The 27701-nt window shown below is 46.2% G+C and overlaps 3 protein-coding genes across 19 annotated transcripts in view; 1 reads left to right on the top strand and 2 right to left on the bottom strand.

Moving 5' to 3' along the window:
- SEC31A (SEC31 homolog A, COPII coat complex component) overlaps window positions 1–10192 on the bottom strand; it is a 46013-nt gene extending 35821 nt beyond the window's left edge. For 7 of the 12 annotated variants that reach the window (XM_052773288.1, XM_052773302.1, XM_052773363.1 and 4 more), the window contains exons 1-7: window positions 9963–10189; window positions 9405–9634; window positions 8637–8719; window positions 7986–8109; window positions 4811–5009; window positions 3377–3472; window positions 1298–1438 (exon numbers count right to left, since the gene is read on the bottom strand). In XM_052773288.1, coding sequence (XP_052629248.1) covers window positions 1298–1438; window positions 3377–3472; window positions 4811–5009; window positions 7986–8109; window positions 8637–8715 — 639 coding nt within the window. In that variant the 5' untranslated portion in view covers window positions 8716–8719; window positions 9405–9634; window positions 9963–10189. Of the gene's footprint in view, window positions 1–1297; window positions 1439–3376; window positions 3473–4810; window positions 5010–7985; window positions 8110–8636; window positions 8720–9404; window positions 9635–9962 lie in introns of all 12 variants that reach the window. The other 5 variants (XM_052773383.1, XM_052773390.1, XM_052773323.1 and 2 more) reach the window with 3 other exon arrangements.
- A 312-nt stretch (window positions 10193–10504) lies between these two features.
- Window positions 10505–15988, top strand: THAP9 (THAP domain containing 9). Of its 2 annotated transcripts, none has more exons than XM_052773401.1 (5): window positions 10505–10652; window positions 10765–10960; window positions 11052–11346; window positions 12135–12288; window positions 13506–15988. In XM_052773401.1, exons 1-5 carry the CDS (start codon window positions 10573–10575, stop codon window positions 15466–15468), a joined length of 2688 nt encoding a protein of 895 aa, XP_052629361.1. In that variant the 5' UTR covers window positions 10505–10572; the 3' UTR covers window positions 15469–15988. The 2 variants fall into 2 exon arrangements, with proteins under 2 accessions (XP_052629361.1, XP_052629370.1); XM_052773410.1 differs by having other exon boundaries at window positions 10506–10652; window positions 12138–12288.
- Window positions 15989–18803: 2815 nt separating this feature from the next.
- LIN54 (lin-54 DREAM MuvB core complex component) overlaps window positions 18804–27701 on the bottom strand; it is a 43563-nt gene continuing 34665 nt past the window's right edge. For 4 of the 5 annotated variants that reach the window (XM_052773422.1, XM_052773429.1, XM_052773438.1 and 1 more), the window contains 6 exons: window positions 27336–27427; window positions 25952–26023; window positions 23424–23526; window positions 23096–23233; window positions 22211–22413; window positions 18804–21639 (listed from right to left, as the gene is read on the bottom strand). In XM_052773422.1, the coding sequence (XP_052629382.1) occupies window positions 21438–21639; window positions 22211–22413; window positions 23096–23233; window positions 23424–23526; window positions 25952–26023; window positions 27336–27427 (810 nt within the window). In that variant the 3' untranslated portion in view covers window positions 18804–21437. Of the gene's footprint in view, window positions 21640–21668; window positions 22032–22126; window positions 22414–23095; window positions 23234–23423; window positions 23527–25951; window positions 26024–27335; window positions 27428–27701 lie in introns of those variants that run through there. The other variant, XR_008232898.1, reaches the window with a different exon arrangement.

Raw genomic sequence — 27701 nt, 5'->3', positions numbered from 1 at the left:
GCGCCACAGCATAAAATAACTAAGCAGCACTAAAGGACAAAAGACAACTAGCTTAAATATGTCTACATGCATAGGAAAACACTGTTGCAATAGAATTTGCAGCTGGGTTTTTGGGCATTATTTCTGACTGCGTTCAGATTGGGATACTCTCCTCGTATCCGTGAGTGAGGAGACTTGCAGTTAGTTTCCCAAAGTCCTCCCAAACAGATGACTTTGTGCTGTCTTGTTCACAGTCCTATGTTTTAACGTAAGAAAACTGTAAAGCCCTCTGTACAAACCTTTTTCTCTAATATTTCTATTGATATTTAAATAAAAGCCATCATTAGGCAAGAGGTTATTGTCATGTGAACACTATCACTAGACTACAATCACATGATGAAGACAGCGTACTGTGCTGCTGTTATGTTAGGCAACAAATACATAAACCATTGAGGGTGATCAAGCAGCTACTTCAGCTACACCTATTTGTAAATATCATTTTGAACCCTTGCTCCATCTTCAAAGTTTGTTATAGGAAGTTTTTTTATTGTTGTTATTCCATTTAAAATATACATAATTATACAAATATGGCACTCTCCACAAGTTCAACAGGCTCTTTTTTACATTTACACTGCCCCAGGAGCAGATGTGGTGGTTTTAACCGTATGAGGCAGTGTCCCCTGTAACCCGCTCAATGCCAACACTCCTCTGTGGCGCTCTCCACCACAGATCCTGCCCTCTCCAAGCTCAGCTGCAGCCTGCTCCTATTTCCACATCCAGACCAGCAGAAACACAGGCCCCAGCTCCATCAGTCATCAGTGTCCCACCAGGGCTCAGCCCTTGTGCTCATCCCACCTGTGATGCCAAGGAGGAAGCTCTCTCTGCCTGAGCAGCAAGTCATGACATCACCTGCTCTGTGAAACTAAATGTGCTCACCCGGAGTACATCAGCTACAACCTCATCTCTCCAGCACACGAAACATGTCACTTCTGACTAGCTGAATAAAAATCTTTCTGTGGTAGCCCCAAACAGATCAATAATGGCTTTCTTCAAACCAACTTATCACTCTGATAGGAAATCCGAGTGCCTTGCTTCAATCTGCATCTGCCTATTTTCATTTAAAATGCTGATAACGTCTCTGCATATACATAGCCTTTTAAGAGAAAGCATTAGATATTTAGCATGTCATGTAAAACCAGGCCAGGCACCAGTATCTTTATGTCATGTAAGAAGGGGTGCTATCACCTGTCCCCACATGCCAAGAGGCAGCCCAACCCTCTCCACAAGCACCCGTGCAGCCGTGCAAGAGCTAACTCACCCGGTTATTGTGGTCACTGACTTTGATGATGGGTTCATTCTTCCTGAGATCCCACACAGTAGCTCGGCCGCTAGGGCTGGCAGATGCCAGGATATGCTGGACTTGCCTGTTCCATGCAATGCAGCTGATGTCCTCAAGAGGCTGTTGCACACACAGAACAGCCTGTCACAACCTTTCCAAATTGAAGACTCAAAACCTGTTATTTTCAGGACTTGCTAAATGACAAATCTTCAAGGAGACTCATCCCAGGTACTGCATGTGTTCTGGTTTCCTATGTACACATGCTGTAGGGTAAAATGCCTGAAAACCCCAATTTATAAGCTGCTAGTATTTCTGTAATACCTACATTTTCTGCTTTACAACATGATATAGTCACTTAGAGAAGACTAAGAACAACTGTCTTTAAGAACAGTAAATTACTCCATGAAAGTATATCTGGGTATATGAACTGCCCTTTTGCCTTGGATTACTAGGTTTTGACTTACAAAAAAATTGTAAGTTTGCTTGGAGGAATTCTGTGGGTTTTTTTAATTCCTCCCCCAACTGCTTATTTTTAGTCCAAGAATTAAAAACATTAACCCAGTCCTTGTTGCACTATTAATTACAGCTGTCATTAAGTATATGGACTAAAAGATTTCCCAGCCTAAAAAAGTACTGTTAGACATAAAAAATCCTATACAGGGATCTTTAACTAGGGTGTGTGTCCTCCAGAATGCTCACATAATAACAACTCAGACTAAACAAAGTATCCAAACCCCCAGAGTTTAAACTAAAAATCTTTAAACTGAAAATTACTTCTCATTCTATTTCCTCACTTTTTTGTCTCCAAATTATCACGCAGTAACAAACCCATTTTCCAATAACAGCAAATTTCTTGTGCAATTTTGTAACAGCTACAGAAATGTACATGCATTGAAACAACTTCCTCCCATTCTTCTATCTCCTTCACAAGGCACAAAGTACAAAAGGCTGTTGTTTTTCCTCTATAGATCTTCTTGAAGAGACACAGGCTAAACACTGGCCCTAAAGTATAGCAATTAAACACTCCCTGAAATCCATGAAGGTAACTGCCAAACCTACTGCCTCATCTTCTGACTTCTCAGTAGCTGCTTTTTATCTTCCTCCTATTTTCCTCAATCTGTACCTTCACAATCTTTAGATTCATGCATGCAGTGAAACATGCAGAAGATGACTAGAAGACATGTAATGGTTATGGATATTTAAAAAGTGGTGTAACCCAAGAGACTCTGCTTGTTATTACTTGTTGCTTGATAAAATGCAACATTTCTCAGACTAAGAGGATACTTCAGCTTTCCCTGGCCAAATACAATTTTTTAAAAAATAAAATCCCACCACATGAAGACATCAATCTACTGCTTGTGCAGCCAGCCAAAACTGCAGGTCTGTTGTGGATAAGCATGACTGCACATCCAGGGTTGCTGCACTGGAAACAGAGCACACCACTCATCGTATGGACCTGTGCACTTAGAGCCATAGCCAGGAAACTGCACTCCGAGGCCTAGAAAAACAGCAGCAGCATCCAGTCACCCTTGTATAGAGCTGGGCAAAAAATCACAGCTAGACACAAAGTGTGGCAAAATAGTGCTGTCACAACTGACTTCCAAAAGCGTTCAATGAAAGTTACCTACGCTGCCACTCAGAGTACTGTCCTTAAGGACGTGGGCTCCTGCTGTATGCTTTGAGTCACAGGCATGTCACAAGGAGAAAAATATCTGAAACCCCACAGTCTAATAAGCACGTTACAAAAATTAAGTACCAATAGAAGGCCTGTTTTTGTTGGCCTTTGGGAAAGCCACTGGAGAACAACATGCAGGAACATATTTTTATTTTGATACTGAGATATCTCTTGTACCACCCTTTAAGGACTGTATCTAACATTGCCAGAAATGTAGCTAACTACAGTAAACTGCTTCTCAAGTTAGACTTCAGAAGGCTTTTTTTTTTCCCCACCCTTGAGACAGCTTTAAAACTGTAGGTTTCAATGAGCTCTCAACTTAGGTGACATGCATATTTTTTGTTAGTCTGCTCTGCAGTATTTAACAAATACAAATCTGGTACCTGTGTCTTCACTCCTGGTGTCATTGGCGTGGCAAAATTGTTCAAGTCCCAGATATAGATTTCAGACTCATTAGCACCAGAGGCCACCAGATTAGTCTGTAAGACACGTAATAGATGTTAAAGAGTATTTTCAGCATCAGCTTTCACAGCCTTAGCTGCTGGGAGGCATCAGATCCACAGGACTGTCCCAATTTCTTCTATCAGCTCTGGATATAGCCTTTGGCTCACACAGAGCAGCTTAGGGAAAAAAGCAAGTTTTTTTGAGATGGCAGGTAAGACTGAGTTAATTAAAAAAATCCATACACTGCACTAGACTGGCAGGCCAAGACCAAAATTCCCATTCTTGTGGAGTGCTCCTCCACTGCACAGCAAATACCCATGAGGAGGCTGCAGGGGTGCAGCCATGGACAGGCGAGTGGAAAACACTGACACTTCTGGGAGGGGGCAGACGAGGAAGTGGTGCTGCAGCTATCGCCGCTGCAGAGCTTTGCTCCAGGTAGACCATGACACACGGGGCCGGCTGGGAGTGTGGCATTTGTGCCTCCGGCAGCAGACAGCACCCTGCCCACAGTGAGTGCAATCATCCAGAGCAATCCTGCGTCTGGGATGCAAAAGTCCACGCAGGGCAACATGAGCCGAGGGCACCAAGTGCCCTTTGATCGCATCCCATGGCTGGTGACAAGCACTTTCTGACTTCATAACAGGCAGAAAGGGAAAGGAAGTGATTCACAGAGGACACAATGAACACAGGGCGGCCTTGCAGCAAGTGCGCAGGGACAGAAGCGCTATTTAGGAAACAAATTCAACTGAATCCTTGCACAGCTGGTTGGGACATGGAAAAACCAACCCACTGTATCTAAAAGGAAGTAAATGCTCATTAGTGATGGAGGAAAGCTTGTTGGTTTCGAGAGCTCTTCTGCTAAAGAGGCCACATCGTTGTGCTTCCTATTCTGTCTCCTCTTTCCAAATAACAACACTTAAGAGGTCTTGAAGACTGATCCTACCCAACCCCCAAAGGAGATACGTAAAATCTGATGTCACTAGGAACATGAGTGAGAGCACATAAATACTCCCTGTGTGATGAGAACAATATTGGCACAGTATGTGGGAGCTAAAAAAGGAGACTGGCTAAAAACACCACAGAAGACCACCTCTACTTTACATGTAAGCTGAGCTAAGAAGACCCATTAAATTGACAGTGTAAACTGATGAGGGGAAGGAATGAACCAGATGCCTTAAACTCATTCATTCCCCATCCTGAAATGCCAGTAACAGGACAGGTTTTTCCTACTAAATACAAACAGACACTCAAACACCAAATCTAGTTCATGGTTTTCAGGGGAGGGGAAAGGGACAGAAACATTTAAGGTCACACGTTAAGACAGATCACCCATCTATGATATGTGAACAGCATAAGAACAGCAGAAAACCAACCTGGAACATGTTGACATCAAGTGCTCTTACTGGTCCCGTGTGCTTGTCTTTCTGGGCAATTATTACTTCAGTGTCTCCAGCTATGATTTTGGCTGGGTCGTACAGAATGACATTTCCGTTTTCACCACCGGCAATCAGGACTCCCGAGACTCTCTCACCCGAGGTCATGCTGTGTGGCCCCCAGATCAGCTTGTGGTACCTGTAAGACACAGAGGTCCCCACAGTCTACAATCACCCATCATCAGCTCCACATACAATGATGCACCCCCTTTTGTTCACCCTAGCTAAAGCCTCCAGACTGCTGCTAACAGACAGAGCAGACATGTCAGAGAAAAGCACTGCCTGCATTTCTCCTTAAGGATGAGTCTCTGTATTTAAAACCCCTTCCCCCAGAAAGACAATGTGTCCCAATTCTGCTTGTTATCACGACACAGGGTCACGACATGCGCAACCAATAATCTGGTAACCAATAACATCTCTCATCTCCTGGCTGCAAAATCAGGTAAGTGCTCCCAACTGCATGTGATTTTGAGCTCACCTTTGCAAAACAACAGGAGTGATCAAAGACAGGACTGTAGGCCTATGGAACCACAGCCTGGAGGTAAACTTCTGCTATTTGTGAGCAACTCTTCCATACAAGAGAGGAAAAAGGTGGAACTAGTAAAGTTCCAAATCCTTTTCCATATCTGTGCTTTTGGATGTGCAACAGTTTCATCTGCTGTCCTGGAGGACAGGTAAGCAGGTAGCTTATTCACATCACAGACACATGGCTCTTGGACCACAATCTATTTTCCAGGCTCAATCAAGAGGAATTAAACATACTCCCAGTAATGAAACATCTTCACACCACTGTGTCCATCTGCAAATACCCAAATTTCCTTCAACTCAATGAACTTGCTGCATAAGCAAAACAGCATTCTTGTGTATTCAGCCACGCAAAGAATGAATTTCTTCTACATAAAATGACACACTGTCACATATCGGCTCTTATGCAAGCAAAAAGCAAACCCACATTGACTGGAAAGTGGCAAGGAGTTACTTTAGCATTCACTGTGTTATTATTAATCTCTTTGTTATCTCTGGACAACCTTCAAGTAATTAATTTAAATCACAGCAACTTCAGCATGATAAAATACATAGTGCAGAAAGGTAGACAAACAGCGTATGCTGGGTGAGAAATACTCTAACAGCCAAGTGCTCCATCTCCTAGTGCAGTGTTTTTATACTTCTGCACCTAACTATGCAAGGTTACAAGAAATGGAGTGACCGACAGGGTTGTCCAGGCACTAGCATTACACCACCAGCACAATTCAACAGGACTTAAGATAATCCAAAACGAAGGCAGAAAACGGTGAGGAACAAAAACCAGAGTTAACTGTGCAGTTACTTTCCTCTTGGCCTTTGCTCTTGCCAAGATAAAGTATGGCTCTGTAAAAGCAGTGCAAAACTTTTACTTGCAAGACAATTAACAAAGCTTGGTGCAGGATTTATCTTTTGTGGGTTTAATCACCTGGATATTTTAATTTGCTGCAAACCAAAATAAAGCCTGACGTACACACTGCTAGCTAGGGCACTTCTTGTTAGCTTTAATTAAAAAAAATTTACAAAAATCGATGTCTTTTGTAATGCATTTTCTCGGGCAAAGTCAAATTCTTTTGTTGCTCACCAAGGGAAGTACTTTCAAAGCAACACTGCATCCTGGCTGTAAGGAGTGGTTTTTTGAAATTCAGTAAACAAATGTCACTTGGCAAGCCTTCAAAAATCTCACGCATAGTTAAAACAAGGTAGAACAAGGAAAGTTTAAAAGATCAAAACCTCATCCTGCTCTCAGCAGGTCAGCAGGACGTGTTAACATCAGCTATGCCCACAGTGCAGGGCATTAAACAGAGACTGTGACTGTTTCTCACAAGCCCCACATACTAAAACATGGACAACTGCAGGGCACAGATTGTGAGCTGCCTGCCAGGACAACTGCTCTGCTAGCCCCATGAATCATTACAACAAAACTGATATAGCACAAAGCCAGAAGCCTAACACCTTAAGCTTCCTCCTGCAAAAGCTACCACAGCCATTACTTACCCAAATCAGGCCAGCATCCCTAAGCAGCGTCACAATCTTATTGCATGCAAATGCACACAATTTCAACCCCTCTCAAGTTGTTTATAGGCAACACGTAACCTCTAGGAACACAGCAAAGTATATTTGGTCAAGAGCTTTAGGCAACAGTTGTAGGTCCTTAGGTCTTGAAGTTACAGCTTTAGAACAGATAATGAAGAATCAAGTCCAATTCATTTCTACTCATGTCAGAGGTGGGGGAGATGGCAATTGCTTCTCTAGAAGTGTCAAATTCTCACTTGTTACATACTGGCAAAACGCTGCAGTTGCCTGCACCTCCAGTCATGTCATTTAAGGTTACCAGGAGAAAGAGCGGTTATGCTGACACTGTAGCCTATATGAAAGAGTCATGGATCCAATCCAATGGCATGAAAATTTTCACCTCCTTCTCTACCCACAGAAACATCCTGCATTTCCATGTATGTTGTTTCAGCTCGCCCACAACGAGTGGCAGCCACTGGACCAGCCACCAGAGAGCCACTACAAGTGCTTGTGAGATGGAAATTGGATGCTCTGATGCTAACAATATTTCTTTGGACAAGCACATGGTAAGGAACTAAGAGCTAAGTAGAGTTGTACAGTTAGGAACTTGGCTTCCCAGCTGCACGGTGAGGTATGATACTACACACACAACATGACTCAGTTTAGTTATGTTAGAGGAATCTCCCTGAAATACCTAAATGCAAACAGGATGGGGCAATGTGAAAAGCTGCAACTGCATTTTCATAATTTCACATTTCCTTCTGTTCTCTGGCGAATCCCAGAGGCTCCCCAAGATAAATGGTCTGCATACATACTCAAACCTACCAGACAGTGTCAGATTTTTTAGGTTTATGTCAGAGCATGAGCTGCCTGCAACTCCTCAGTCCAAGCTTACTGCCTTCACAATGACACCTTGCTGTCCCACAACATCAATGGCACTCACGTGCCTTCATCCTTCAGCGCTGAACTTCTGCTCCTCTCCTTAACTGCAGATAAGCTTCATGAAATGGTGTTTCTACATGCACCATGTATAACAGTTCCACAGCCATTACTTTTCCTTTACAACCCCACTGCTTACCTGTGAGTGGAGGAGAAGGTGGCGCAGGACTTCATGTCCAGCGAAGGGTCTGATAAGTCCAACTCAAATATTTCTAGAGAAGCACTTGTACTGAAGGTGGCATCCAGCTGCTGAGCTGATGTACCTGCAAAGAAGCACACTTGACAGCGGGAAAGCCACGATACACAAAAGAGCAACTGCAAAAGAATCACAAGGAGGGGCATAAAAACATCATCCTTGCAAAAAGGACCCTAAGATGGGGTCAGGTTTCCGTTTCTGTGATTTATATGTAGTTATACGTAACTCTCCTCCCCATGGTTACCCTGTTGGGAGTTTCAGGAAAAGCTTTGGGCAAGTGCCTCTTTCTACCTGATGATGCACAAAAACCCAATCAAAGTTACAAACGAGCAGCAAGGGACAGTGAACTAGGAGTTAGGATTGCTGTCACCTTACCCTGGCAGAAAGAAGAGGATGCCTACTGTCACTTGCAGAATGCAAAGCATGTTTTCATGCATGGCAGAACTGGAGAACTCCGCTAAAGGCACCACGCCATATACCTTGCTCCAGCCTTCAGAATACAAAATAACTCCTACAACTTTCAATTACGACCACTTCATGGCAGCCACCACACATAGCCTGAAGCCTGCTTGCGCACGCTTCCCAGAAACTCACCTGTGGCTAGGTAAATGGGGTGCTGCTGGGCAGGGCTCCATGCCTGCATGGCAGTACGATCAATTTCCTTCAGCTTCATTTCACTGAAAAATAACAAGAAGAAAGGTAATGCTTAAATGGAGCATGGGGAGACTGCACTGCCACGGATTCAGCAGCTGCATTAGGACTTGGCAGAAGCAGCCAGGGTGATCGTTTTCCTAAAGATATCCCACAGAGAAACACACACCTAAGCCATCCTCTCGAGAGCACACCGGAGAAGGAATAATGCTCCGCTGGCAGCAGAATAACATCGACACGTAGAGGAAACTGATGGTTGCCGAGTAGAGCATAACACAGGAAAACGTGGGCAAAGGCTTCAACTGCTCAGAAAAACCCTCTTCTAAGCAGTATCAAGGCACACATCGGGCACCCTACAGCAGCTTTCAGCCTTAACCCACGAAACAAACCCACCCTCGAGAAAACCTCCACTTAGACCCTTGCCACCAAACGCCCTCAGCAACCAGCCAGATCAGAAGACGAAAAACGGCTTAAAAGCCTCCACCGCCTCATTTCTGGGTCTTATTTCAACACCCTGGGGCTCCCCCCGCCTCACAGACACCGTGCGCGGCCAGCGGGCGCCGGCGCGCGACCAACCGGCACCGGTCCGTTGGGAACGGTTGGCCGCGCGCCGGCGCCCGCTGGCCGCCTCGTCGACCGGCACCGACGCCCCGTTTCCGACAGGAACTGAAGGAAAAAAGGTGGAAATCGAAGGTTTCCCCCACCCCTCACCTCCGCGTCCTCGGCGCTCACCCGTCCCCGGCCCGCTCCAACGTGGCAGCCGCGGTACCGCCTCTCGCCCGCCGCCGGTTTCCGGGCGCGCCCCGCGCCTTCCGGGCGGCGGAGAGCTGGGCTCCACCTTTCCCTACGCGGGAAGCGAGCGGGAAGCGAGCGGGTGGGTGCAGCCGCCTCCTTCTTCGGGGGTCTCCCCGGGTTTCTCGGGGCAGGAGCAGCGATCGGCCCTGGGGAAGAGGGAGACAGGCATTAGGGGCGGCCGCCCCGCTGGGGTTTAGAGGAGCCGGGGGAAAGCGCCTCCAACACGAGGGCTCCGGTGCTGCCTGTCCTCCTCAGCTCGACAGCAGTAATCACGGCGTTGTCATGATGTGAACAGCAGTAAGGCTCATCATCGGACAGGGGCCAGGCCCACGAGCGGGGGGGAGGCGGGGGGGAGAACGCCATCACACGTGAGTTAGCGACCCAGCCGCCGCACCCGGCGACCCACCGGCTTTCACAGCCCGGGGGGACGCGGCTCGTGGCGAAGGGTGCTTCCGGACGCGGCCCCTGACCCACCTCTCACGGCTGCCGGAGCACAGCTCCGCTGCCGCCTCCCGCCGCCGGATTCCACGGCCGCTCAGCGGGCAGATGCTGTGCCCGGGGCGGGCGCTGCCCCGGCCCCATGGCGCGGCTGCGGCTTCCGCCTCTGCGAGGCTGAGCGCCCGCGGACAGCGGCCCCGCTGCCCGGCATCTCTCAGCCGCGCGCCGCGGCCCTGCTCCCACCCCCAGCCACCGCGCGGTGGGAAAGGACGCCCTTTCTCCCGGCCCCGCTATATATCGGGACTGGGAGCGCTGCACCCATTGGCTGCGAGGATCACCGTTTGCCATTGGCTGCTTCTTCCTCCCCTACCGTTACCGGTTGGCTTGCTTCTCTTCCCATTTCCACCGTCGGCTTCTCTGCTTACGTCGAACCGAGGCGGAACTGCAGCACTGCCGCAAGAAGACCAGCAACGGCCGCCGCGCCCAATGGAGAAGCAGCCTCCGACGGGAAGGCTCAGGGGTCGTGGCTCGCGAGCCAATGGGACGGAGCACGCTGGGAGGGCGGGCGGTGGCAGCCAATGGGCGGGCGCGTGCCGTGCCGGGGTGGGGCGTGGCGGCGGGCCGCGGCCGTGGCGACGGGGCAGCCATGACGCGGAGCTGCTCGGCGCTGGGCTGTACCGCCCGCGACAACGGGCGGAGCCGGGAGCGCGGCATCTCCTTCCACCAGTGAGTGCGGCCGTCCCCCGCGCCGGCGTTCCGGGCCCCGCCCGGGCGGGAGGGGGGCAGCCCCCGCCCGCCCTCCCTCCCTCGCCTCCCGCTCTCTCTCCGTCTGCCCCAGGTTCCCGGTGGACGCCGCGCAGCGCCGCGAGTGGATCCGCGCCGTGAACCGCGTGGACCCGCGGAGCCGCCAGGCCTGGCGGCCCGGCCCCGGGGCCATCCTCTGCTCGCGGCACTTCGCCGAGGCCGACTTCGAGCGCTACGGGCTGCGGCGGAAGCTGCGGCGGGGGGCCGTGCCCTCCCGCTTCCCCCACCCGGTGCGTGCGGGTGGCGGCCGCGCTCCCCTCTCCCCGCCCCGAGCCGGGCCGCGTCGGTGTGCGGTGACCTCTCCTCTCCCTTCCCCGCTAGGAGCCGCTGGGCGCCGGCCGGAGGAGCGGGCCCCCCGTCCGAGCCCTGAAGCAGCCTCTCCCCAGCCCCCTCGCCGGAGTCACCGCCGGGGACCACAACTACAGCCTGAAGGGGCAGCAGGCAGCGGGCGGGGAGGCGCGGCCGCCGCTGGAGCCGCCGCCGCCGCCGCTTCCTGCGGCCGGGAGATGCTCCCGCGCGCACCGGCCCAGAACGGTGGCGAACATCCTCCAGGAGCTGGCGGAGAAGCAGCAGCTTTCTGAGGAAAGCGTGAGTTTGCTGCAGGCCCAGTTTTCAGGTACTGCCGGGGGTGTTTGCTAAGGCAGAGTACTTCAGGGTCTGTGCTCCCTTTCCCCGGTTTCCTGTATCTGACTTGATGGTGTCAGTAATCCCCGATTGTTAGACTCCTAGGTCCAATGCTATAAGGCATTGGAATTTGTAGGTAGCCTACCAAGGCTTTGCAATTTGTAGGTCTGGAATGCAACAACCAATTCTGCAAAGAATTAAAGTCTTCCTGAAAAACTCAATTACTTGAGGCTGGCTACAGTGCTCAGGTCAGACCTGTAACCAAAGCTGTGAAATCAAACCGTGCCACTGTTCAGCTGACAGATGACTCAAGAATAGAGCATATTTAACTCAGAAAACCTTGCCTTTTGTGCTGTCCAGAGGCGAGCTCTGTTAACGTTAATAATATAACCCGAAGAAGCCATTTCAAATTGCGGAGTCAACCGTAAGTTAATGGCTTTTCTCCTGTTAGGCCAATTTTTAAGCAGCACCCACATGTGAGACACAGTCTTTACTCAAAACTGTGGAACGATGTTAGATAAAAGAGGGGAAAGATGTGTTGGGGACTCAGCCTCGGGCAGCATGGTAGGGCATACACTCCCTGGCCACTGCCTGTCTCTAGGAAGAGGAGACATGGTGATAGTATTGCTGAGCTGTACACTTCACACCGGACTTCAGGACTGAGTGGTTCCAGAGGCTGCCCTGTTGCCTTGTATTCTGCAATGTGTTTGTACTATGCATTCCTGTTATGTTATCAGCTATTTATTTGCTTCACTAAAGCTGATCTCTTTTTTTTTTAAGCAGATTTGCCTTGTGAGTTGCACAGCTGGAGGCAGATGGCAGAATACTCACCAGAAATGAGGCAATTTGCTTGTATTCTCCACCTCTACCATATTAAGGCCTATGATTATCTACGGAAGATTTTTCCCCTCCCTCATCCTTACAGCCTGACAAAGCAAGTTTTTATTCATTCATGCATTCTCAATGTATTTCCAGGTACTCATGTAGAAACAGTGTAACAGATCTGTCCTGAAACCATTCAGCTAGTAGTTTTTCCCTGCTTTGCTGTAGTAACAGAAGCAGAGTGGGAAGCAAATGTCAAGAAATATTGATACCCCTCATCTCAGAGAGCTGGTATGTGTTCATGCATGTGGGTGACAGCATGAGAATAACACATTCCTCACAGTAACAATTCTAGAGTAAGTGTGGAGTTTGCTAAGTATTCCCAGACGAGTACGGGTGTGAAAAAAGCTACATTTCACTGGGGAGGAAGGAGGAATACAAAAAGCAGAGGTGCTTTGGCACATGGTCTTGCCCTGTGATGTGGAGTGTAGGCTTGCGAGAGGGGATGGGTGAACTAAATAGTGGAAAGAAGGGCAAATACAAGTAAGGTCATCTAAGAAGCAGCAGTGTTAAGGGAGCACCTGCAGTATTCCACCAACAGCAAAAAACAAGTGAGGAGACATGGGCAGGAACAAGCATCAGCAGAGGAAATCAAAACCAATAGGACTATTGTCATGGTTTAAGCCCAGCCGGCAACAAAGCACCATGAAGCTGCTTGCTTGCTCCTCCCCCCTCCCCAGTGGGATGGGGAGGAGGAAATACAAAGAAACACTCGTACCTCAAGACAAGAACAGGGAGGGATCACTCACCAATTATGGTCATGGGCAAAAAACAGACTTGGGAAAAAAAAGAAAATAAATTTAATTTACCACCAATCAAATTGAAACAAGGATAATGAGAAGTAAAACCAAACCTTAGAACACCTTCCCCCACCCCTCCCTCCTTCCTGGCTCAACCCCACTCCCGGTTCTCTCTCCCTCCTCCCCGCGGCGGCGCAGGGGAACAGGGGGTGGGGGTTGGGGTCAGCTCCCCACACCTTGTCTCTGCCGCTCCTTCCTCCTCAGGGGGAGGACTCCTCGCTCGTCCCCTGCTCCACCGTGGGGTCCCTCCCATGGGAGACAGTCCTTCACGAACTTCTCCAACGTGAGGGGGTGAGAAAAGAAACTCAGACTATGCATTAAGAAAAGCAGGGCTGCTTGCTTTATACTCTGTCTTAGCCTGCTCTACAGCTCCAGACATGGGTGACCATGTCCTAAGTGGTCAAAGGTTCTGCCTGTTGCTTCAGTTTTCTCAGAATCACATCTAATAGCATCCTCCCTTTTTTTCCAGTTGGCTGTCTAATAATGAGGCTGCTGCAGGCTTCAGCAACGACATTTTTCTCCGCCTTCAGGAAAAGGTGGAGAGAGGGGAACAGGCCTACTGCTGCTGTGCCCTGATGGTGCGAGACATGTCCCTGCAGAAGCAGCAGGAGTGGGACCCACAGACCCAGCGCTTGACAGGCTTTGTTGACTTGGGAGCAGGCATCCTCGATGCTGATGAAGCTCCGCTAGCCTCAGAAGCAATAATCCTCATGGCAGTTGGCATCTCAAGTCCCTGGACAGCTCCACTTGGCTACTTCTTTGTGAACAGCACAACCGGCCACTTAATTGCTCAGCTGCTTCGTCAGACTATCAATAAGCTGAACAACATTGGCATCACGGTGCTGGCTGTGACATCAGGCGCCACTGCTCATGGTGCTGAGACTGCCAGAGCTCTGGGGATCAGGATAGATCCTGAAAGCATTCAGTGCACTTTCCAGCATCCGCCTGGCTCTGCTCACAGTATCACATACTTCTTTGACATTTGCCATGTGCTCCAGCTGATAAGGAATGCTCTGCAGTGCTTCCAGAAGATGGAGCGGCTCAGTGACACTGTGCAGTGGCAGCATGTGGTGGAGCTGGCAGCTTTGCGGGAGCAGAGGGTATTAGAGCCATGCAGTCGCAAGTCAGGTGGACCTAGGAGTAAGGAGAGTTACCACCTAAAGATCAACCTTGCTACCCTGTTGTTCAGCGAGGGTGTTGCTGACGCGCTGGAACACCTCCAGAAGCTGGGCCTGGCCTCATTCCAGAACTGCAGTGGTACCGTCAAGTTTGTGCGTTTGATGAGCCATCTGTGTGACGTATTTCATGGCAGAGGTCCCTACAGAAGGGGACTTAAGGAGCCTTTGCTAGCTGGAAATTACACCAAAATAACCCACCTCTTTAATGAGGCCAAGAGCTTCTTCGTCACCTTAACAGACTCTATGGGGAGATACGTTATTAAGAGCAAACGCAAACTAGGATTTTTGAGTTTCTTGCTCAATGCCGAAAGCCTCAAGTGGCTTTACACCAACTATGTGTGTCCAGAAGGCACTCCTTCCCACCATCTCCTGACCTACGCCTTCAGCCTTGACCCACTGGAGCTCTTTCTGAGGGCCCTCCAGCAAGCCTGCGGCAGCAATGGTAGCCCCACCTGCAGTGTGTTCCAGGCTGCTTATCACAAACTGCTAGCTAGCTGCAGCCTGGTGCCAGGCTCACCACACAGCGGTGGCTCAGGCAATACGAGCTCCTTGGACATATCCCTGTCTCGTAGGAGAGATCTGACCCTTGGCAGCGTTTGTGCTCAATATAACCCAGCTCGTGGGAGGACACTGGCAACAGAGTACCCCTATTGTGCAGGCCTTCTTTTGCATGGCTCTGCACTGAGTAACGCGCTGACAGACCTATCGCTGCATGCACAGAGCATCACCTGCACTGCGGGCTTCATTGCTGAGCAATTAGCCTTTGACTTGCAATGCGAGACTTGTCTTGCTTCCCTCTTTGAGTCAGATGAGAGCAGGCTAAGATGCGGGTCAGTGCTCTATGTAAAAAAGTTAGGTGGAGTGAGTCTGCCCTCGGCAAGCGTGTACCACATAACAAGCATTTCGGAACAAGTCCTAAACCAGTATGGCAAAGTAGGAGACGACAACAAAAACACCAAGCTATGGCATTTGTCTCTAGAACAGAAAGTCTTCCAGGAGCTTCTGGGAGAAAGTCCCCTCTTCCCCACCCTCACGAACCATTTACTTGATGGGGAGTTGGGTGTCAACAATCACTACACAATCTTAGTAAAGGAAATAACACGATGCTACTTAAACATCAGAACAAACCATGCCAAACACCTGAACTTGAAATACCATTGTGGAAGGCACAGATTGAAGAGACTGAAGGGAAAACATTTGTCTCCATTGCCATTGGGTAACTGTCAGTCAAGCCTAACCCACACAGGGTCATGAGTACTCACTGCTGTTCCAAGGATGGCCAACCCCTACTGAGGCTCAGTGATGGCCATATCTAAGCAATACATGTGAGGAAATGTGGTGTCTTCCCAAGATTTGGCTGGCAAAACTGGCGTTGATAAGCAGTGATGTGTTGGGCCACTGCAAGCCATCTGATCAGTTTGGCTAAGCAAAGCAAGAAAGTTCATCTGATCCTGTGTTTCATCTAACAATCCTGCAAAGCAGCCACATATTTCATGAGAATCGCGTGGCAGGTCAGGATGAGGAATGGTTGCACAAGATGCCTGGGAAAGTGGTAGGGGACACTGCAATGCGTCCCCTGGAGGTGCTGGGTGGTTTAGTGCTGTGATTGCTCTTGCCAGGAGAAAATTGATGCATCTTCCATGTGACTGGGGGGATCACATGTCCTGGCAATCTGATTTCACCAAAGCAGATCTGCTTTAAAAAAGCTGGAGGCAAGAAAGCTTGCAGAGCTTTTACTTAAAAAAGAAAATAAAGACGTGAAAAGAAAGTAGCATCTAGTTGTACACAAGCTCTAATCTCCACTCCTACATGTCTCATCAAACAGCTAAACAAGCTGTTTAAGTCTAGATCCCCTGGAGGGGGGACTACAGTATCAAACTGCACCCCTAAAGGCCCACGTTTTACAGGGAGGGTAGTGGATACTAAGCAGAGAAGGCTGTTGTCCGTGAAGGTGAGAGGGCAGCACTGAGGCTGTGACCAGGCTTGTTGTGCCCAGCAGCACCCGGGGGCACTGGCACCCTCCTCTCTGGGCAGGAGCCCCGGGCACCACCATATGGGTGTGCTGCAGCAGGGCAAGCGTTTCAGGTCCCATTAACTTGGCCCCATCAGGTCACACACTTAACCATGCCACATGGCCCCATCCTCCCAGAGCTGGCATGTGTCCTGCAACCCAAGGCATGAGGCAGTCTCCTTTTCAGATGTTGTTTCTATTGATTACTTGAATCATAGATTTGATGCCACCAAGTAGGACAGGATTCTTCAGTCAGTTAACTTCCGTGGCAAGGAAGCTGCCTTGGTAGGCAGTGCTTTACCTGGAATAGTGAAGTTTGGCATAACTGCTGCTAAATGGCTTCCCTTTGCCATGCAGAACAGCAGTTGCATCCATAGAGATGGAAGACAACTATTTCCCACAAAACTCTGGCCGTTAAATTACTTTTGAGCTGCATGTTGGAGATGGGATGAAAAATGGCGATCCACTATGTCCTAGGGCAGGAATAATATTCAAGGTGCCATTTTGCCTACCAGTGACTTGACAAAACTGTCCCTGGTCAGTTTGGGCTCTTCCTCTTCCCCTTAGTCCTACTCACTTATGGTGGGAGCAGAGCTGCTGCATTCAATTCCTCAAGCTCTGCTTTGAGATCAGCAGCACAACTTCACGTGTTCTCTACTGGGAGTAGCAAACCAAAACCTCTAGACTTTTTTCCCAGTCCAGTTACCCAAGCAAAAAGCCACGTTGAAGCCATCACTTTCACGGAGCCATTCCAGCTACAAGAGACTCTGCAGGTAACTATTTCCCTCCCATATATATGTGATTTTTAGGACAACTGGCAAAATGCTGCTGAAATCCCAGTAGTAGATTGGTTGCACTCATGTAATGTTGTAACATTTGCATTGCCTAAACCTCCAGCTCCAATATGAGCTGAGCCATAGGGAACAGGCACTTCCTCACTGTGCAATTTTTTTGGCTGGATATAAGGCTGCTTCCACTTCCTGTTTACATCTGAGGGAGCCTTGTCTTGCTTGATTCATACTGCACTGCCTCCTGAACAGAAAGCTCTTGCACAAAGATGCACATGAGCTCCTGGCTGCTGGGGTGAAGTTGTGAACATGGCAGGCATGCTGCACACAGGGCTTCCCCATCTCTGAATTTCTCATGGGTTTTGTGCAGTTGCTGCCAATCGGTGAACTGAGCCGGAGACTGCTGCACAGATAAGCTGACATCAGGCTCTGTGCATTCCTGTGGCTGACCTGCCTGTACCCATGACCACCACAGTTCACACCTCCTTTTGTAATTCACTGAAATGTTGATGACAGAGGTTTTCAAGGCATGTTGAGGTATAGGACTTGGTAGGATGGCATTTGAGCAAAAGCACATTATTAGAAAAAAGTGTGGCAGTTATCTAATTTACAAAGCTATCAAGTATAGTAAGAAAGCTTGACAACTGTTATAGGAACCCTGTACCAATTGCCATTATTTTCCAAAAATACAGACCTGCTGTTGTCCACAACAGATACTGCTGGCTGTACTCACACCACAGGAACTATCAGGTTTCAGTGGAATTTTCCAGCATTCATAACTCCACAACTGCAACCAAGTGATTTTCTGCACCACTCCTTTTCCCACTGTGTCTTTTGGACACTGTTTTCTCTTCTCAGCAACTCCTTGCTCAGATGTTCACCATCTCTCTCTGAAACACCCTGACTCTTGTTAGCATACAAATACACCCCTCAGTCTGAGCATCTCATTCCTCCTCTCAGTCCTCTACTGCAGCCTAACATAACGGACAGCCTTCTCTCATGGCAGCTGGTGTGCTAGGGGGCAAAAGCTTGGTCCAGTAACATCTTCTGTTCGCTCAATGTCCTAACAAGACTCCTAAGACTCCCTGAGCGTTGATCGTATAGTACCTTTACCAAGCTGCTAAAAGCTGAACATAGAAAGTGGATGCACAACCCCCCACCCTCAGGTTTTACTTTGCAGAAACAAACCACAAGCTCTCTTAACTGACTTGTATTCCTTAATGCAACCAACTAATACAGCTTTGCAAGAGCTGCTCACAAACCTCCTCCCCAAGAGAGACATAAACAGACACAAATGCCACAAGAAACCAGTGCATTGCATCCTGCTAACAATCAGCCTAAGGCTCTCAACAAAGTTTTGCCCAGGGTCTTCAATAAGCTCTGTGTAGCACCCTGCTGTCTTCAAGGGTGCTGCAGAATGGCCTTGCACATTTTTCTGCTCAGTCTGAGCCTAACTCTTGTCCAGCCAGTGCATGTGAAAAAACTATGCTTTCTCATTAAATAGTTTAAAAGAAATTGAGAAATTTCTCAACTATCTGGTGCTGGCTTGGTTGACACATTTTGGCCCTTTATGAACTGTGCCACAATGTGGCATGAATTGCTATGCATGAATGACAGTACGCCAGGAACCACGGGTTTATCTCTGGTAGGATTGAAATCTCATACTGAAGATCCCGGCCAGTACTTGCATCAGAAGTGGGCCTAGTGTTAACAGATTTATTTTGATATTTCAGTGAAAATCTTCTGTGTATATTTGTCAGTGTTGAAGGAAAGGAGTGAAAAAAAAAAAATCGTATTTACAGAATAGTATAAATGTTTATTTTTCTTTGTGATTTATCTGACTGTTTTATTTGTACAATATAGAAAAGTGTATCTTTTGAATAGGTCTAGTAAATATAAATTTAATTTTTCTACTTTCAGATGTAAACAGAACTAGAAAATGAACCCTTGCCCCATTCCCAATTATTTTCATGTAACTGGATGAACTTGACTGTAAATCTTGTCCAGCAGTTTGATGCAAATGGCTAAGGAAGTACAAAACCCAATTCACACATTCTACACCAGGGAAAGTGGAGAGAAGAATCCAAGCTTAATATTTGAGAAAGCTTGTTCAAAACAAAATAGAAGAACTAAGAGCATTTGATTGCACCTTCAAAGTTTTTACAAGCAAAATATTCTCAAGCAATGCCATCATACATAATTACAACTGTAATCTAAATTTCACAAGTGTTTTTGCACACTGTATATAAATACACATCACAAAAGGTGCAATTTAGAGTAAGACATGGAATATATACAAAATTAACATGGATTGAAGTCTAAACAAAAGAAGGCATATTGCAATCTGTTTGAAAAATAACATAAGTAGGTATTACTTTATTCACTTACACTAATTTACATTTATACAAATCTTACTGGACATACTGTATTAGGTCACTAGAAGTAAACTGAATATCCGCACTATCTACATGTAAAGTTACTGCACTGATTTTTTAGTAAACCCAAGCCCTAATTATGAAAAAAATGGCATTTACTTACACAAGAGGTGGATTCCCTTTTCAGAGATTTGCACAAACATACTTGCTATTTATGCTCAGGGAGATATTAATAGCAGACAGAGCCCTTCAGATGGTGACTAGCAGGTCAAACCTTGTCTGAAATGGCCACTCAACAGGCCTGCCACTGCTGCTGGCCACCTCCCAGGCCCTTTGTGCCCCCGAGGTATTTCAAGGAGAAACCAGAGAAGGGTCAAGGAGAAAGGGCCTTCTGCTCAGTGCACAGGACCATGGGGTGAAGACAGGAGTGGAAGCATCCTCCCATCATACTGCCATCACACATGTAGGCACTTAGCTCTGCTGCTGGTTTGCCTAGCCCCTACCTTTCACCAGCCTGGCCATGCTAGAAAACCTGGAGGAAGAGCTCTGCTGCATGTATTTACAGCTTTAGGTGAGGAATACAAAATCCCTTTTGGAAAAATCTAGCTACTTCAGGGTGCAGTGAGATAGGTAATAAAAATGCCTGTGATGAAACACTGTTATTGATGTTCACGGTAGGTAAGTAACCTACCCGGTTAATTTTGCAAATGTGTTCCACTATCAGAAATGTGATCTGAGATTGCCTATAACAAATACTGAAAAAAAATCCCCTGCCCTAGTCTATACACAGCTATAGCTGATTCCCCCCTGCCCCCCTTTGTGTAAAAGGATCGGCGCATCTGTTTTGGTAGCAATCCTGATTCTGTGCTAGCATCCTCTCTGATCACAGCTCTCTCAGTCATTCTAAACAACACTAAAAAAAACCTTATGCCAAGTAAATTGCCAACATACAGAGAAGCAGCATCCTGAAGACCCACAGCCAGGCTGAACATGATCCCTACCTGAGTTTGCAAGTCGATTCGGATGCAGATTGTCTCGAGTCCTCATTAAGACAACTGTGGTTCCACTGTCTCCCATGATCTCAGCTTCTCAGACTTAAACAATTTTCCAGGGTTACAGCTCAATCCTAGAAAACACAACGGACTGCACAGTCCTTCCTCCAGTGACGGATGAGGCTGCTGCAGACCTCTGAAAAACCAAGCTTCACCTAAGCAACAACATCCATCTGCTGCACACTTAGGTAACACTGTACACTGGGCAGACAGTCCAGCATTGTGGCATGGCTGCCCTTCCTCACTTCTGAGAATAGGCCACTGTCTTAGCCTTCAAATTCCAGCTTAAGAAACATCTGAGCGCTCAGCCACATTCCTATCAAAAAATTCCCATTAATTCCATTTGCCTCTAAGCTCCTTGGGCCTTGCTCCAGTGAGATTCTCCACCACTTGCCCAATGCTAGATCTGCAAGGAACCCCTCTGTATTATTGCCTGGGTATTTCACAGTGCTCCATGCACTAAAGGAACATGCTGTGTCAGGTCCTAAATGCAGGTACTACCTTCCACTTAGATGCTTATTTTTACACACTTCCTTTCAGAACTATCTTGGATACACTGATACCTCCTTATTAGGGGCCTGTCACCCAAAGCATCACCTTGCTGTTGACATCACCTGTGTTTTCCTGTATGCACAAAGTGATGCAACTCCATACACTGTAAATAATATATATTATAATAATTTATATATGCCCTTCAGGCAATTATTCTGGGGGAAAGGGGAGAACACATCTAATTTTTAAGAAACCCAAGGTGAAAGCTGTACATAGGGAAGAAGAATTGGCCTTTAGGCATTGTCTTAAGTAGAGTAGGATTTAGCTAAGATTTAAAAGGCTCTACATCTTGTTATAAAAGATTTTCTTGTTTCAATCTTACACAGGTCAATTTACAACAAGCACCAAATTAACAAATATTATTAAATCCTCTATGCCGAACCAAAGTGTCCCTGTGCCTTAAGTGTTCTGTTCAGTCCACTTCGTTGTGGCTCATGTGCATGAGTCAGCAGTTCATGGCACAAGTGTCACTTTTGGACTTCCCTGCAGAGTTAATAACTCTCATCAAACAGCGTCCAAACTCCTCCAGGATCATGCGCTCTGCTGCAGCTTTTGACTTGCCCATCTTCTCCGCTTGCTCTGCCTGGGCAAGAAGGCATTCACAGGTTGCATCAGCTACCTCCTTGGTTACAAACGTAAAGGGCAGCCTGAAACAAAGAAAGATTGACTTACTCTCAGCAAAAACACACAATGCACCCAACTCTAGGGCTGGGCAACTTTTTAGTACAAGGACTGATGAGATTTCATCTCTCATTGCTTCCAAGAGCCTTTAGACAACCAACAGGGAGTGAATAAGCCACAATTACAACCAAATGAACTCGTGGGCCATTGTGCTTTGGTGCCTGCCTCCACTGATGTACATTTTGATATAGACTTTGAAATGCCCAGGTACATAGAACAATTCTCCAGCTTTTACTATAAGGGCAGCTCAAAGATTACATCCTCTCAGTAAACGGGACGCTTGTACTTCATGCTTTCTGTGAGCACATGGGCAACCATGAGAAGACAACACTTAGTTACGTGCTTGAACACAGCTAAGCTTGGCATACCCTAGGTTCAACAGAAAGCACAGTTGCGTGAACAAAAAGCTCCATTCACCTGAGCGCTCCTGCTTCTCCAGCTTACACAGATAACACTCAAAGATGACAGGGACATACCTGTCACATCAGAAAAAAACCACATTAGAAGCAACTGAAACCAGGTGCTGCATTAACTTACTTCCCGCCACCACTGCTGAGTGCTGGTGTTGGCCTTGTCAGCAGATCTGAGATCTGGGAGGATAACTTGGTCTTTGCAGCGGTCTGCTGCTGGACCCTAACTTCTGCAGCATCTGCTAAATGCATCAATGTCTTTCGCTCTGGGCTTTCTTCAAAATTTTTACAGCCAATGCATTTGCATATGGAAGAACACATGATTTTTGCCTGAAAGAAACAAACAAAACATGAGAAACCTGTTGCAACCTTGACTCCCTTTATGACAAGCCACAACAAAAAGGAGATCTTGTTTTAATCTCTTACCAATTAGCCACTAGAAGAAATGCACAAATAGTAGTTTTCTCTCTAAATCCTCACCTCAAACTGAGATGCCTTCCCAGAATGTATACTTGAATCAAATGCAAATCAATGGTTTCCCACCCATCACTTTCTTAAACAACCTACTGTTTCCAGTGGAATATAGGCTGTTGAGTTATGAGAGAGGTCACTCGGCCACTGTCTCTACATCCAGACTGATCTGTTAGCTGACACCACTTTTGCTTTTGTCTTCCACAGACATGTTCTATCCCACAGCATCTGTGGGATGCTGCTTCAACTCCTCCTAGGGACTTGGTGCAGTAGATTTCTTTAGGAAATACTGCTCTTCAGTGAAGGACAAATCCAAACCTGAGTTCAGAGTTGCTACATGGTTTAAAATGAAACTTACACAACAGAAGTGATCAATTTTGCCACATACATGGCTTTCTACGTGCAAACTGCTGGAAGAAGAGATAACATTATAGCAATAGAAAACATTATAGCAATACAAAAAAGAGACAAAGCAAATCAGAGAAGTCACAGCACTAAAGGGAAAAAGCTGGTATCTTTAAGATGAGATAATGCTTCATACCTCATAACATTCGCAGTAGTTTTTGAGACATCCCGAGCGTTTACAGTTACACCCTTTGCTGTGTCTCCGATCTGATTCTCCTTCCTTTCCTTTCCCTATTTTGGGCTTGAAGGCTTCAGGGTTTCTGTCAAGGCAGGCCTGTCAATGCAGACCCAAAGGGTCAGTCACTGCATGCAGGGAGCAGAATTTAGAGGTGCAATAAAAGAACTTAAGCCTTGCACGTGGGAAGAGATCAGGGCATTATACACCCACTCTGCCCCACACCATAGCTTCAGAAGACACAAGCTAAATGGCTTTCATCCCAGGGGCAGGGGAAGAGGCCCCTCACCTTTATTGCTTTCTGCCTATCATTTTCATGGTCCAGGTTGTTATAACAATTTGTACAGTTGCAGTTATTGCAGAATTCACCATTTGCAAAACAATCACAATACCTGAAACAGAAGATGCAGAAGGCATTTGTTAACATCACCATTACATTGGCGTTAGTACTGATGACTGTAGCAGAGGTTCCTAGTCTGGTGATATGCACATGCACCAATAAGGGTAAGGGTCATCCTATGCTCAACTCCACATGTAGAAGTGGTATCAGCCTCATTGCAAGGCCTAAACCCTCTAGCGCAGGTCTAGTTATTGTCTAAAGACACAGGTATAGCTCAAGGGTGTCTATCTGAGCTGATGTTCACATAGCACAGGTCCCCATAGCAGCAAGAGAAGCTAATGAGACTTTTTTCTAGGGTAACTCCTGGGTGGCTGACCCATATATTGAGGGCCACCCTGCTGCAGCCACCTCATAGCAAGTTCCTGACCCAGCCAGTTAAGTCAGCATTCAGGAGCTCTTACACGGCCAAAACAAAGGGCAAGCGATTGGAGTAATCAACAGGCAAACTGACTAACACAGCAATGAGCCTTTTTTTGTTAATTTTGCCCATAAACTGTTTGCAGCTGTGAACTGAGGCAGAGTTCACTAAAGCAGGGATGGAAGAATAGAAAAGAAATAACAAGTGGTACACCTCATAGGCTTTGAAGCACAGGTAACTAGGGAAAGGATCCGAACAAGGATAAAGCTGTAGAGACTTTTTTAAGGGACAAGTATGTGAATAAAAAGCAGCAAATCATTGACAGGAAAAGCCAATCACATTGCCATGCCCCTTATGTTCCTCTGCTACCTCCCACCAAAAACAAGATCTCACCAGCCCACAGATCTGATACACCACATTCATCCCCAGCTCAAACATGGCTTTGGGCCATGACGAACTCTGGCACATTTCAATGCTTCCAGTACCACCTCCAGCTATAGCTGATGGAAACTGCTGATCCTCTTCAGTTGCTTTTCAAATGCTGCTGGGAGCATATGTTCATATTTAGGAACCTAAACCCTTTTCAAAACTGACTTCCTGTGGCTTGCCTAGGGTAACACTACAAGAACAGGATTAGGGTTGTCCTGGAGTCTGCTACAACCCTTTATCTGGTTGAACTGCATTTTGGTGACTTTTAGCATCCTGAATGGTCCCAGGGACAAACTACATCAAAAGCTTTTACAACCTGTAATAGCTCTCTTTTCTGTCCTGTTTAAAATTCAGTAGTAGAATGGTCCTGGTTTCCAAAACAAACAGCACCAGCGTCAACCCAGAGCATCAGTAAGCAAATAACTTCTCTGAGTTCTCTTCTTTGTAGAATAGGCTATGTGCCTACCTTCAACATTCATTTGGGAAAAAGCAGCTCCCCTTCCAGACAGGAAAAGGTTTTACTAGCGAGAAGGCACCTTTGCCAGAGTGAATTAGCCATTTGCTCTGCACCTATGCCTAGCCACTTAAAGATGTAAATACAGTAATTTACAAGAAAAGTTTGTTTCCAAACAGCATTCTGAAGGTGCAAAGCATCACCAGCAATGCCATTATTCTCCCAGAATTCCTAGAGCATTCAGGTGCCAAAGACTAAAATAAGTGGAAAACCCTAAGCACCTAACATACATTTGGCACCATGAAGTCAGTCATGTATGTTGTAAAACATCTGAGAAAACAGCTACACATCTCCTGTTTACCCTGTCTTCCGCGCAACAGACAATATTGAGGCTAGGAAGCACAGAGCACACCTCCCCACATAGAGGTGGGATGTATTACCTGAAAAGAAACCCAAGCTGGAAAGTTTAAACAAACTTAACTTGGGTTCAGATACTGTTGCACCACTTTCCCTTTGAATAGCACACCACCCATTTCCTCTTCATTGTCTAGAATTCAGGGAACCACAGATTAATTTCAGTATCTCCTGTTATTGCCCCCCAAATCAGTAAACTGACTTTGCCTCAAGTTAAAGAAACTTAGCATCTCCTCAACTTAAAATGCTTTTATGTCAAATTCTTACAAAGACACTGAATGGAATAGCAAAGTATCTCATGAGGATGAGCAAGACTCAGACCTATCAGTGAAGAATCACTTGTCTATTCAGACATTTAAGAAAAGATACACAGCCCAATTTTTCTGAAGTACTTGATACAGCATGGTATTACTGGTGTGCTTCACCAAAGTATAGCAGATGCCCGGTGATGATACCCTGGGATGTCATTTCACTCATAGCAACAACAACGCAACTACAGCTGCTGAGTGGAATTGGCTCCACCATGCAACAAGGCTTCAAAGTTAGAAATTTATAAAATGTTAGGGTCCATATAGCTCACAGGAGTTGCAAAATTACACAGGCACTGCAACATCTCCATCAATATCAACAGCAACCTTAAATTGGCATCTAGACATAGCATTTCTGACATACTGAAAAACATTATATTCTGATACTTGGCATAAATTTGTGATGTCAAAAATAAGGCTTAAAAAAAAAAAAACTAAAACAAGCTGTACTTACAGTTTCAAACATAGAGACTTAGTACAATTGCAAGGCTTCCTGGGGCGGTTTGCAGATTCAGAAGGAATTATTCTGGGGGGGCAAAAAAAGTGCATTTATATATGTGCACGCTGTTTTATCAGTTTCTTCCTATTTTAAATTCAAGTAAATAGCTCCTAATAAAAACTTTGAAAAAATCCTTATATTCCCCTTGCATTATGTTTTTGGCTGACTGTGTTCAAGTAACTATTATATATAATGCCTTTATATAGTGCCTTTCCAACCCAGAAAGAGCTGAGTTATTTGCTGCAAATCTGGCTGCATGCCTAAAGTAGAAATGAGGCTTAAAGCTAGAGGAAGCATCATAACTGAAAACTGGAATCAGGGAAAACTTCCCCAGAATGTCTCTACATGCAGAGGCACTAGATCCAACCGAGGTTCACACAACATGATTGTGCCTTTCCTTTTGTTCTAGTTAGAATTAATAAAAAAAAAAAAAAAAAAAAGCAAGCTCTGGAATAATGGGAAAGCAAGCCAAGGGTATTCAGTTTATAGGTAAATTTTATATCAGACACAGTCTTTAACTGCTCTTAAAACTCAGATTTTATGTCACTAATCACTTTTGATGATATTTGTTCCATCCCTATCTGGCAATTTCTGCACGTAATGCCAGGGAGATTAAATCAAACCTATTTGTTTGAATAGCTGCATCTGGATTTGGGATTAGATTACATCAGCTGAGGTTGCAGCAACAAAAAGCACCTTGGCATTTACAATTTCAAGCAAACAATAACACAAAAGGACTGTGCAGAACAGCTAAGCCTACTGGATTGGCAAAGGGAAAATAATATGTGTTAGCCATTATTTTCATCCTTAAAGGAAAAATACAAGACTAAAAAAACCCCAAATCCTCCTATCAGGATCCATTTTGGCTTTACTTCCATTTTGCTGTTCAGCTGGATTTCTGCATGTGCTAAGTAAGCAACTAGTTATTATATTGTCCAGCACCTCTTTCCACCAATGTCAAGAAATACTTGAGGTCTGTACCTCCCAGGTGCTGATGCAAAATGAAGAATGAGGAACAGGGAGCTTTCAGGTCAACTTCTTGCTACACGAGTTCAAAAAACAGAAAGGAAAACACAGCTTTGATCAAGAGACTGGCTCAATTGTCAGACAGATACATGTCCTTTAGTCAGAGGTAATAACCACACCACAGTATACTTGGTTTTCTTGGAAAATCCCCCAAACCAAACTCCAGCACCTCAGCTCCCACCCTTACTTATAATGGGACTGAAAGAAGATGCTCATTCAGCAGGCTATACTACAGGTTTGTTCTGGGGTTTTTTTGTTTGTTTTGGGGGTGGTTTTTTGGTTTTGTTTTTTTTTTTTTTGGCAAAACACTCACCCATTGAATGGTAGCCGTGCTTGGGACTGGATACTAGATGTCCCTGTAAAGCCAGTGTTGCTTGCTATAGATACATATGATGATTGTTGTAGCTAACAAAACAAAAAGGTTAATGCATAAAATAAATTAAAGTATACACAGAGGATGTGTAGGTAGTTTTAGTTAGCTTTCCAGATATTGTTATAAAAATGCTTGCAAGCAGTTTTAGACATTTGTAGAACTTGGACCAGGCAGCAGCCTCCTGTCTCAATACTTAGCATGAAAACATTTCAGATGGCATTTTTGTTCTCTATTACAGTGTCTACATCCATACAGATAATACAGAGACTACACACAGAAATGTTCAGACCACAAACAGTTCCAGCT

The sequence above is a fragment of the Harpia harpyja genome, chromosome 2 (assembly GCF_026419915.1).
Source record: "Harpia harpyja isolate bHarHar1 chromosome 2, bHarHar1 primary haplotype, whole genome shotgun sequence".
Taxonomy (NCBI): domain Eukaryota; kingdom Metazoa; phylum Chordata; class Aves; order Accipitriformes; family Accipitridae; genus Harpia; species Harpia harpyja.
The sequence above is the reverse complement of the archived record's forward strand: the minus strand, read 5'-3'. Positions and strand labels throughout refer to the sequence as shown.

What these genes read in the sequence shown, in the direction of transcription:
- THAP9 (XM_052773401.1), top strand. Translation starts at nt 10,573, where the DNA reads ATGACGCGGAGCTGCTCGGCGCTGGGCTGTACCGCCCGCGACAACGGG. An exon ending in CGCGGCATCTCCTTCCACCA is followed by an intron (nt 10,653 to 10,764) that starts GTGAGTGCGGCC and finishes CGTCTGCCCCAG; the next exon opens with GTTCCCGGTGGACGCCGCGC. An exon ending in GCTGCAGGCCCAGTTTTCAG is followed by an intron (nt 11,347 to 12,134) that starts GTACTGCCGGGG and finishes TTTTTTTTTAAG; the next exon opens with CAGATTTGCCTTGTGAGTTG.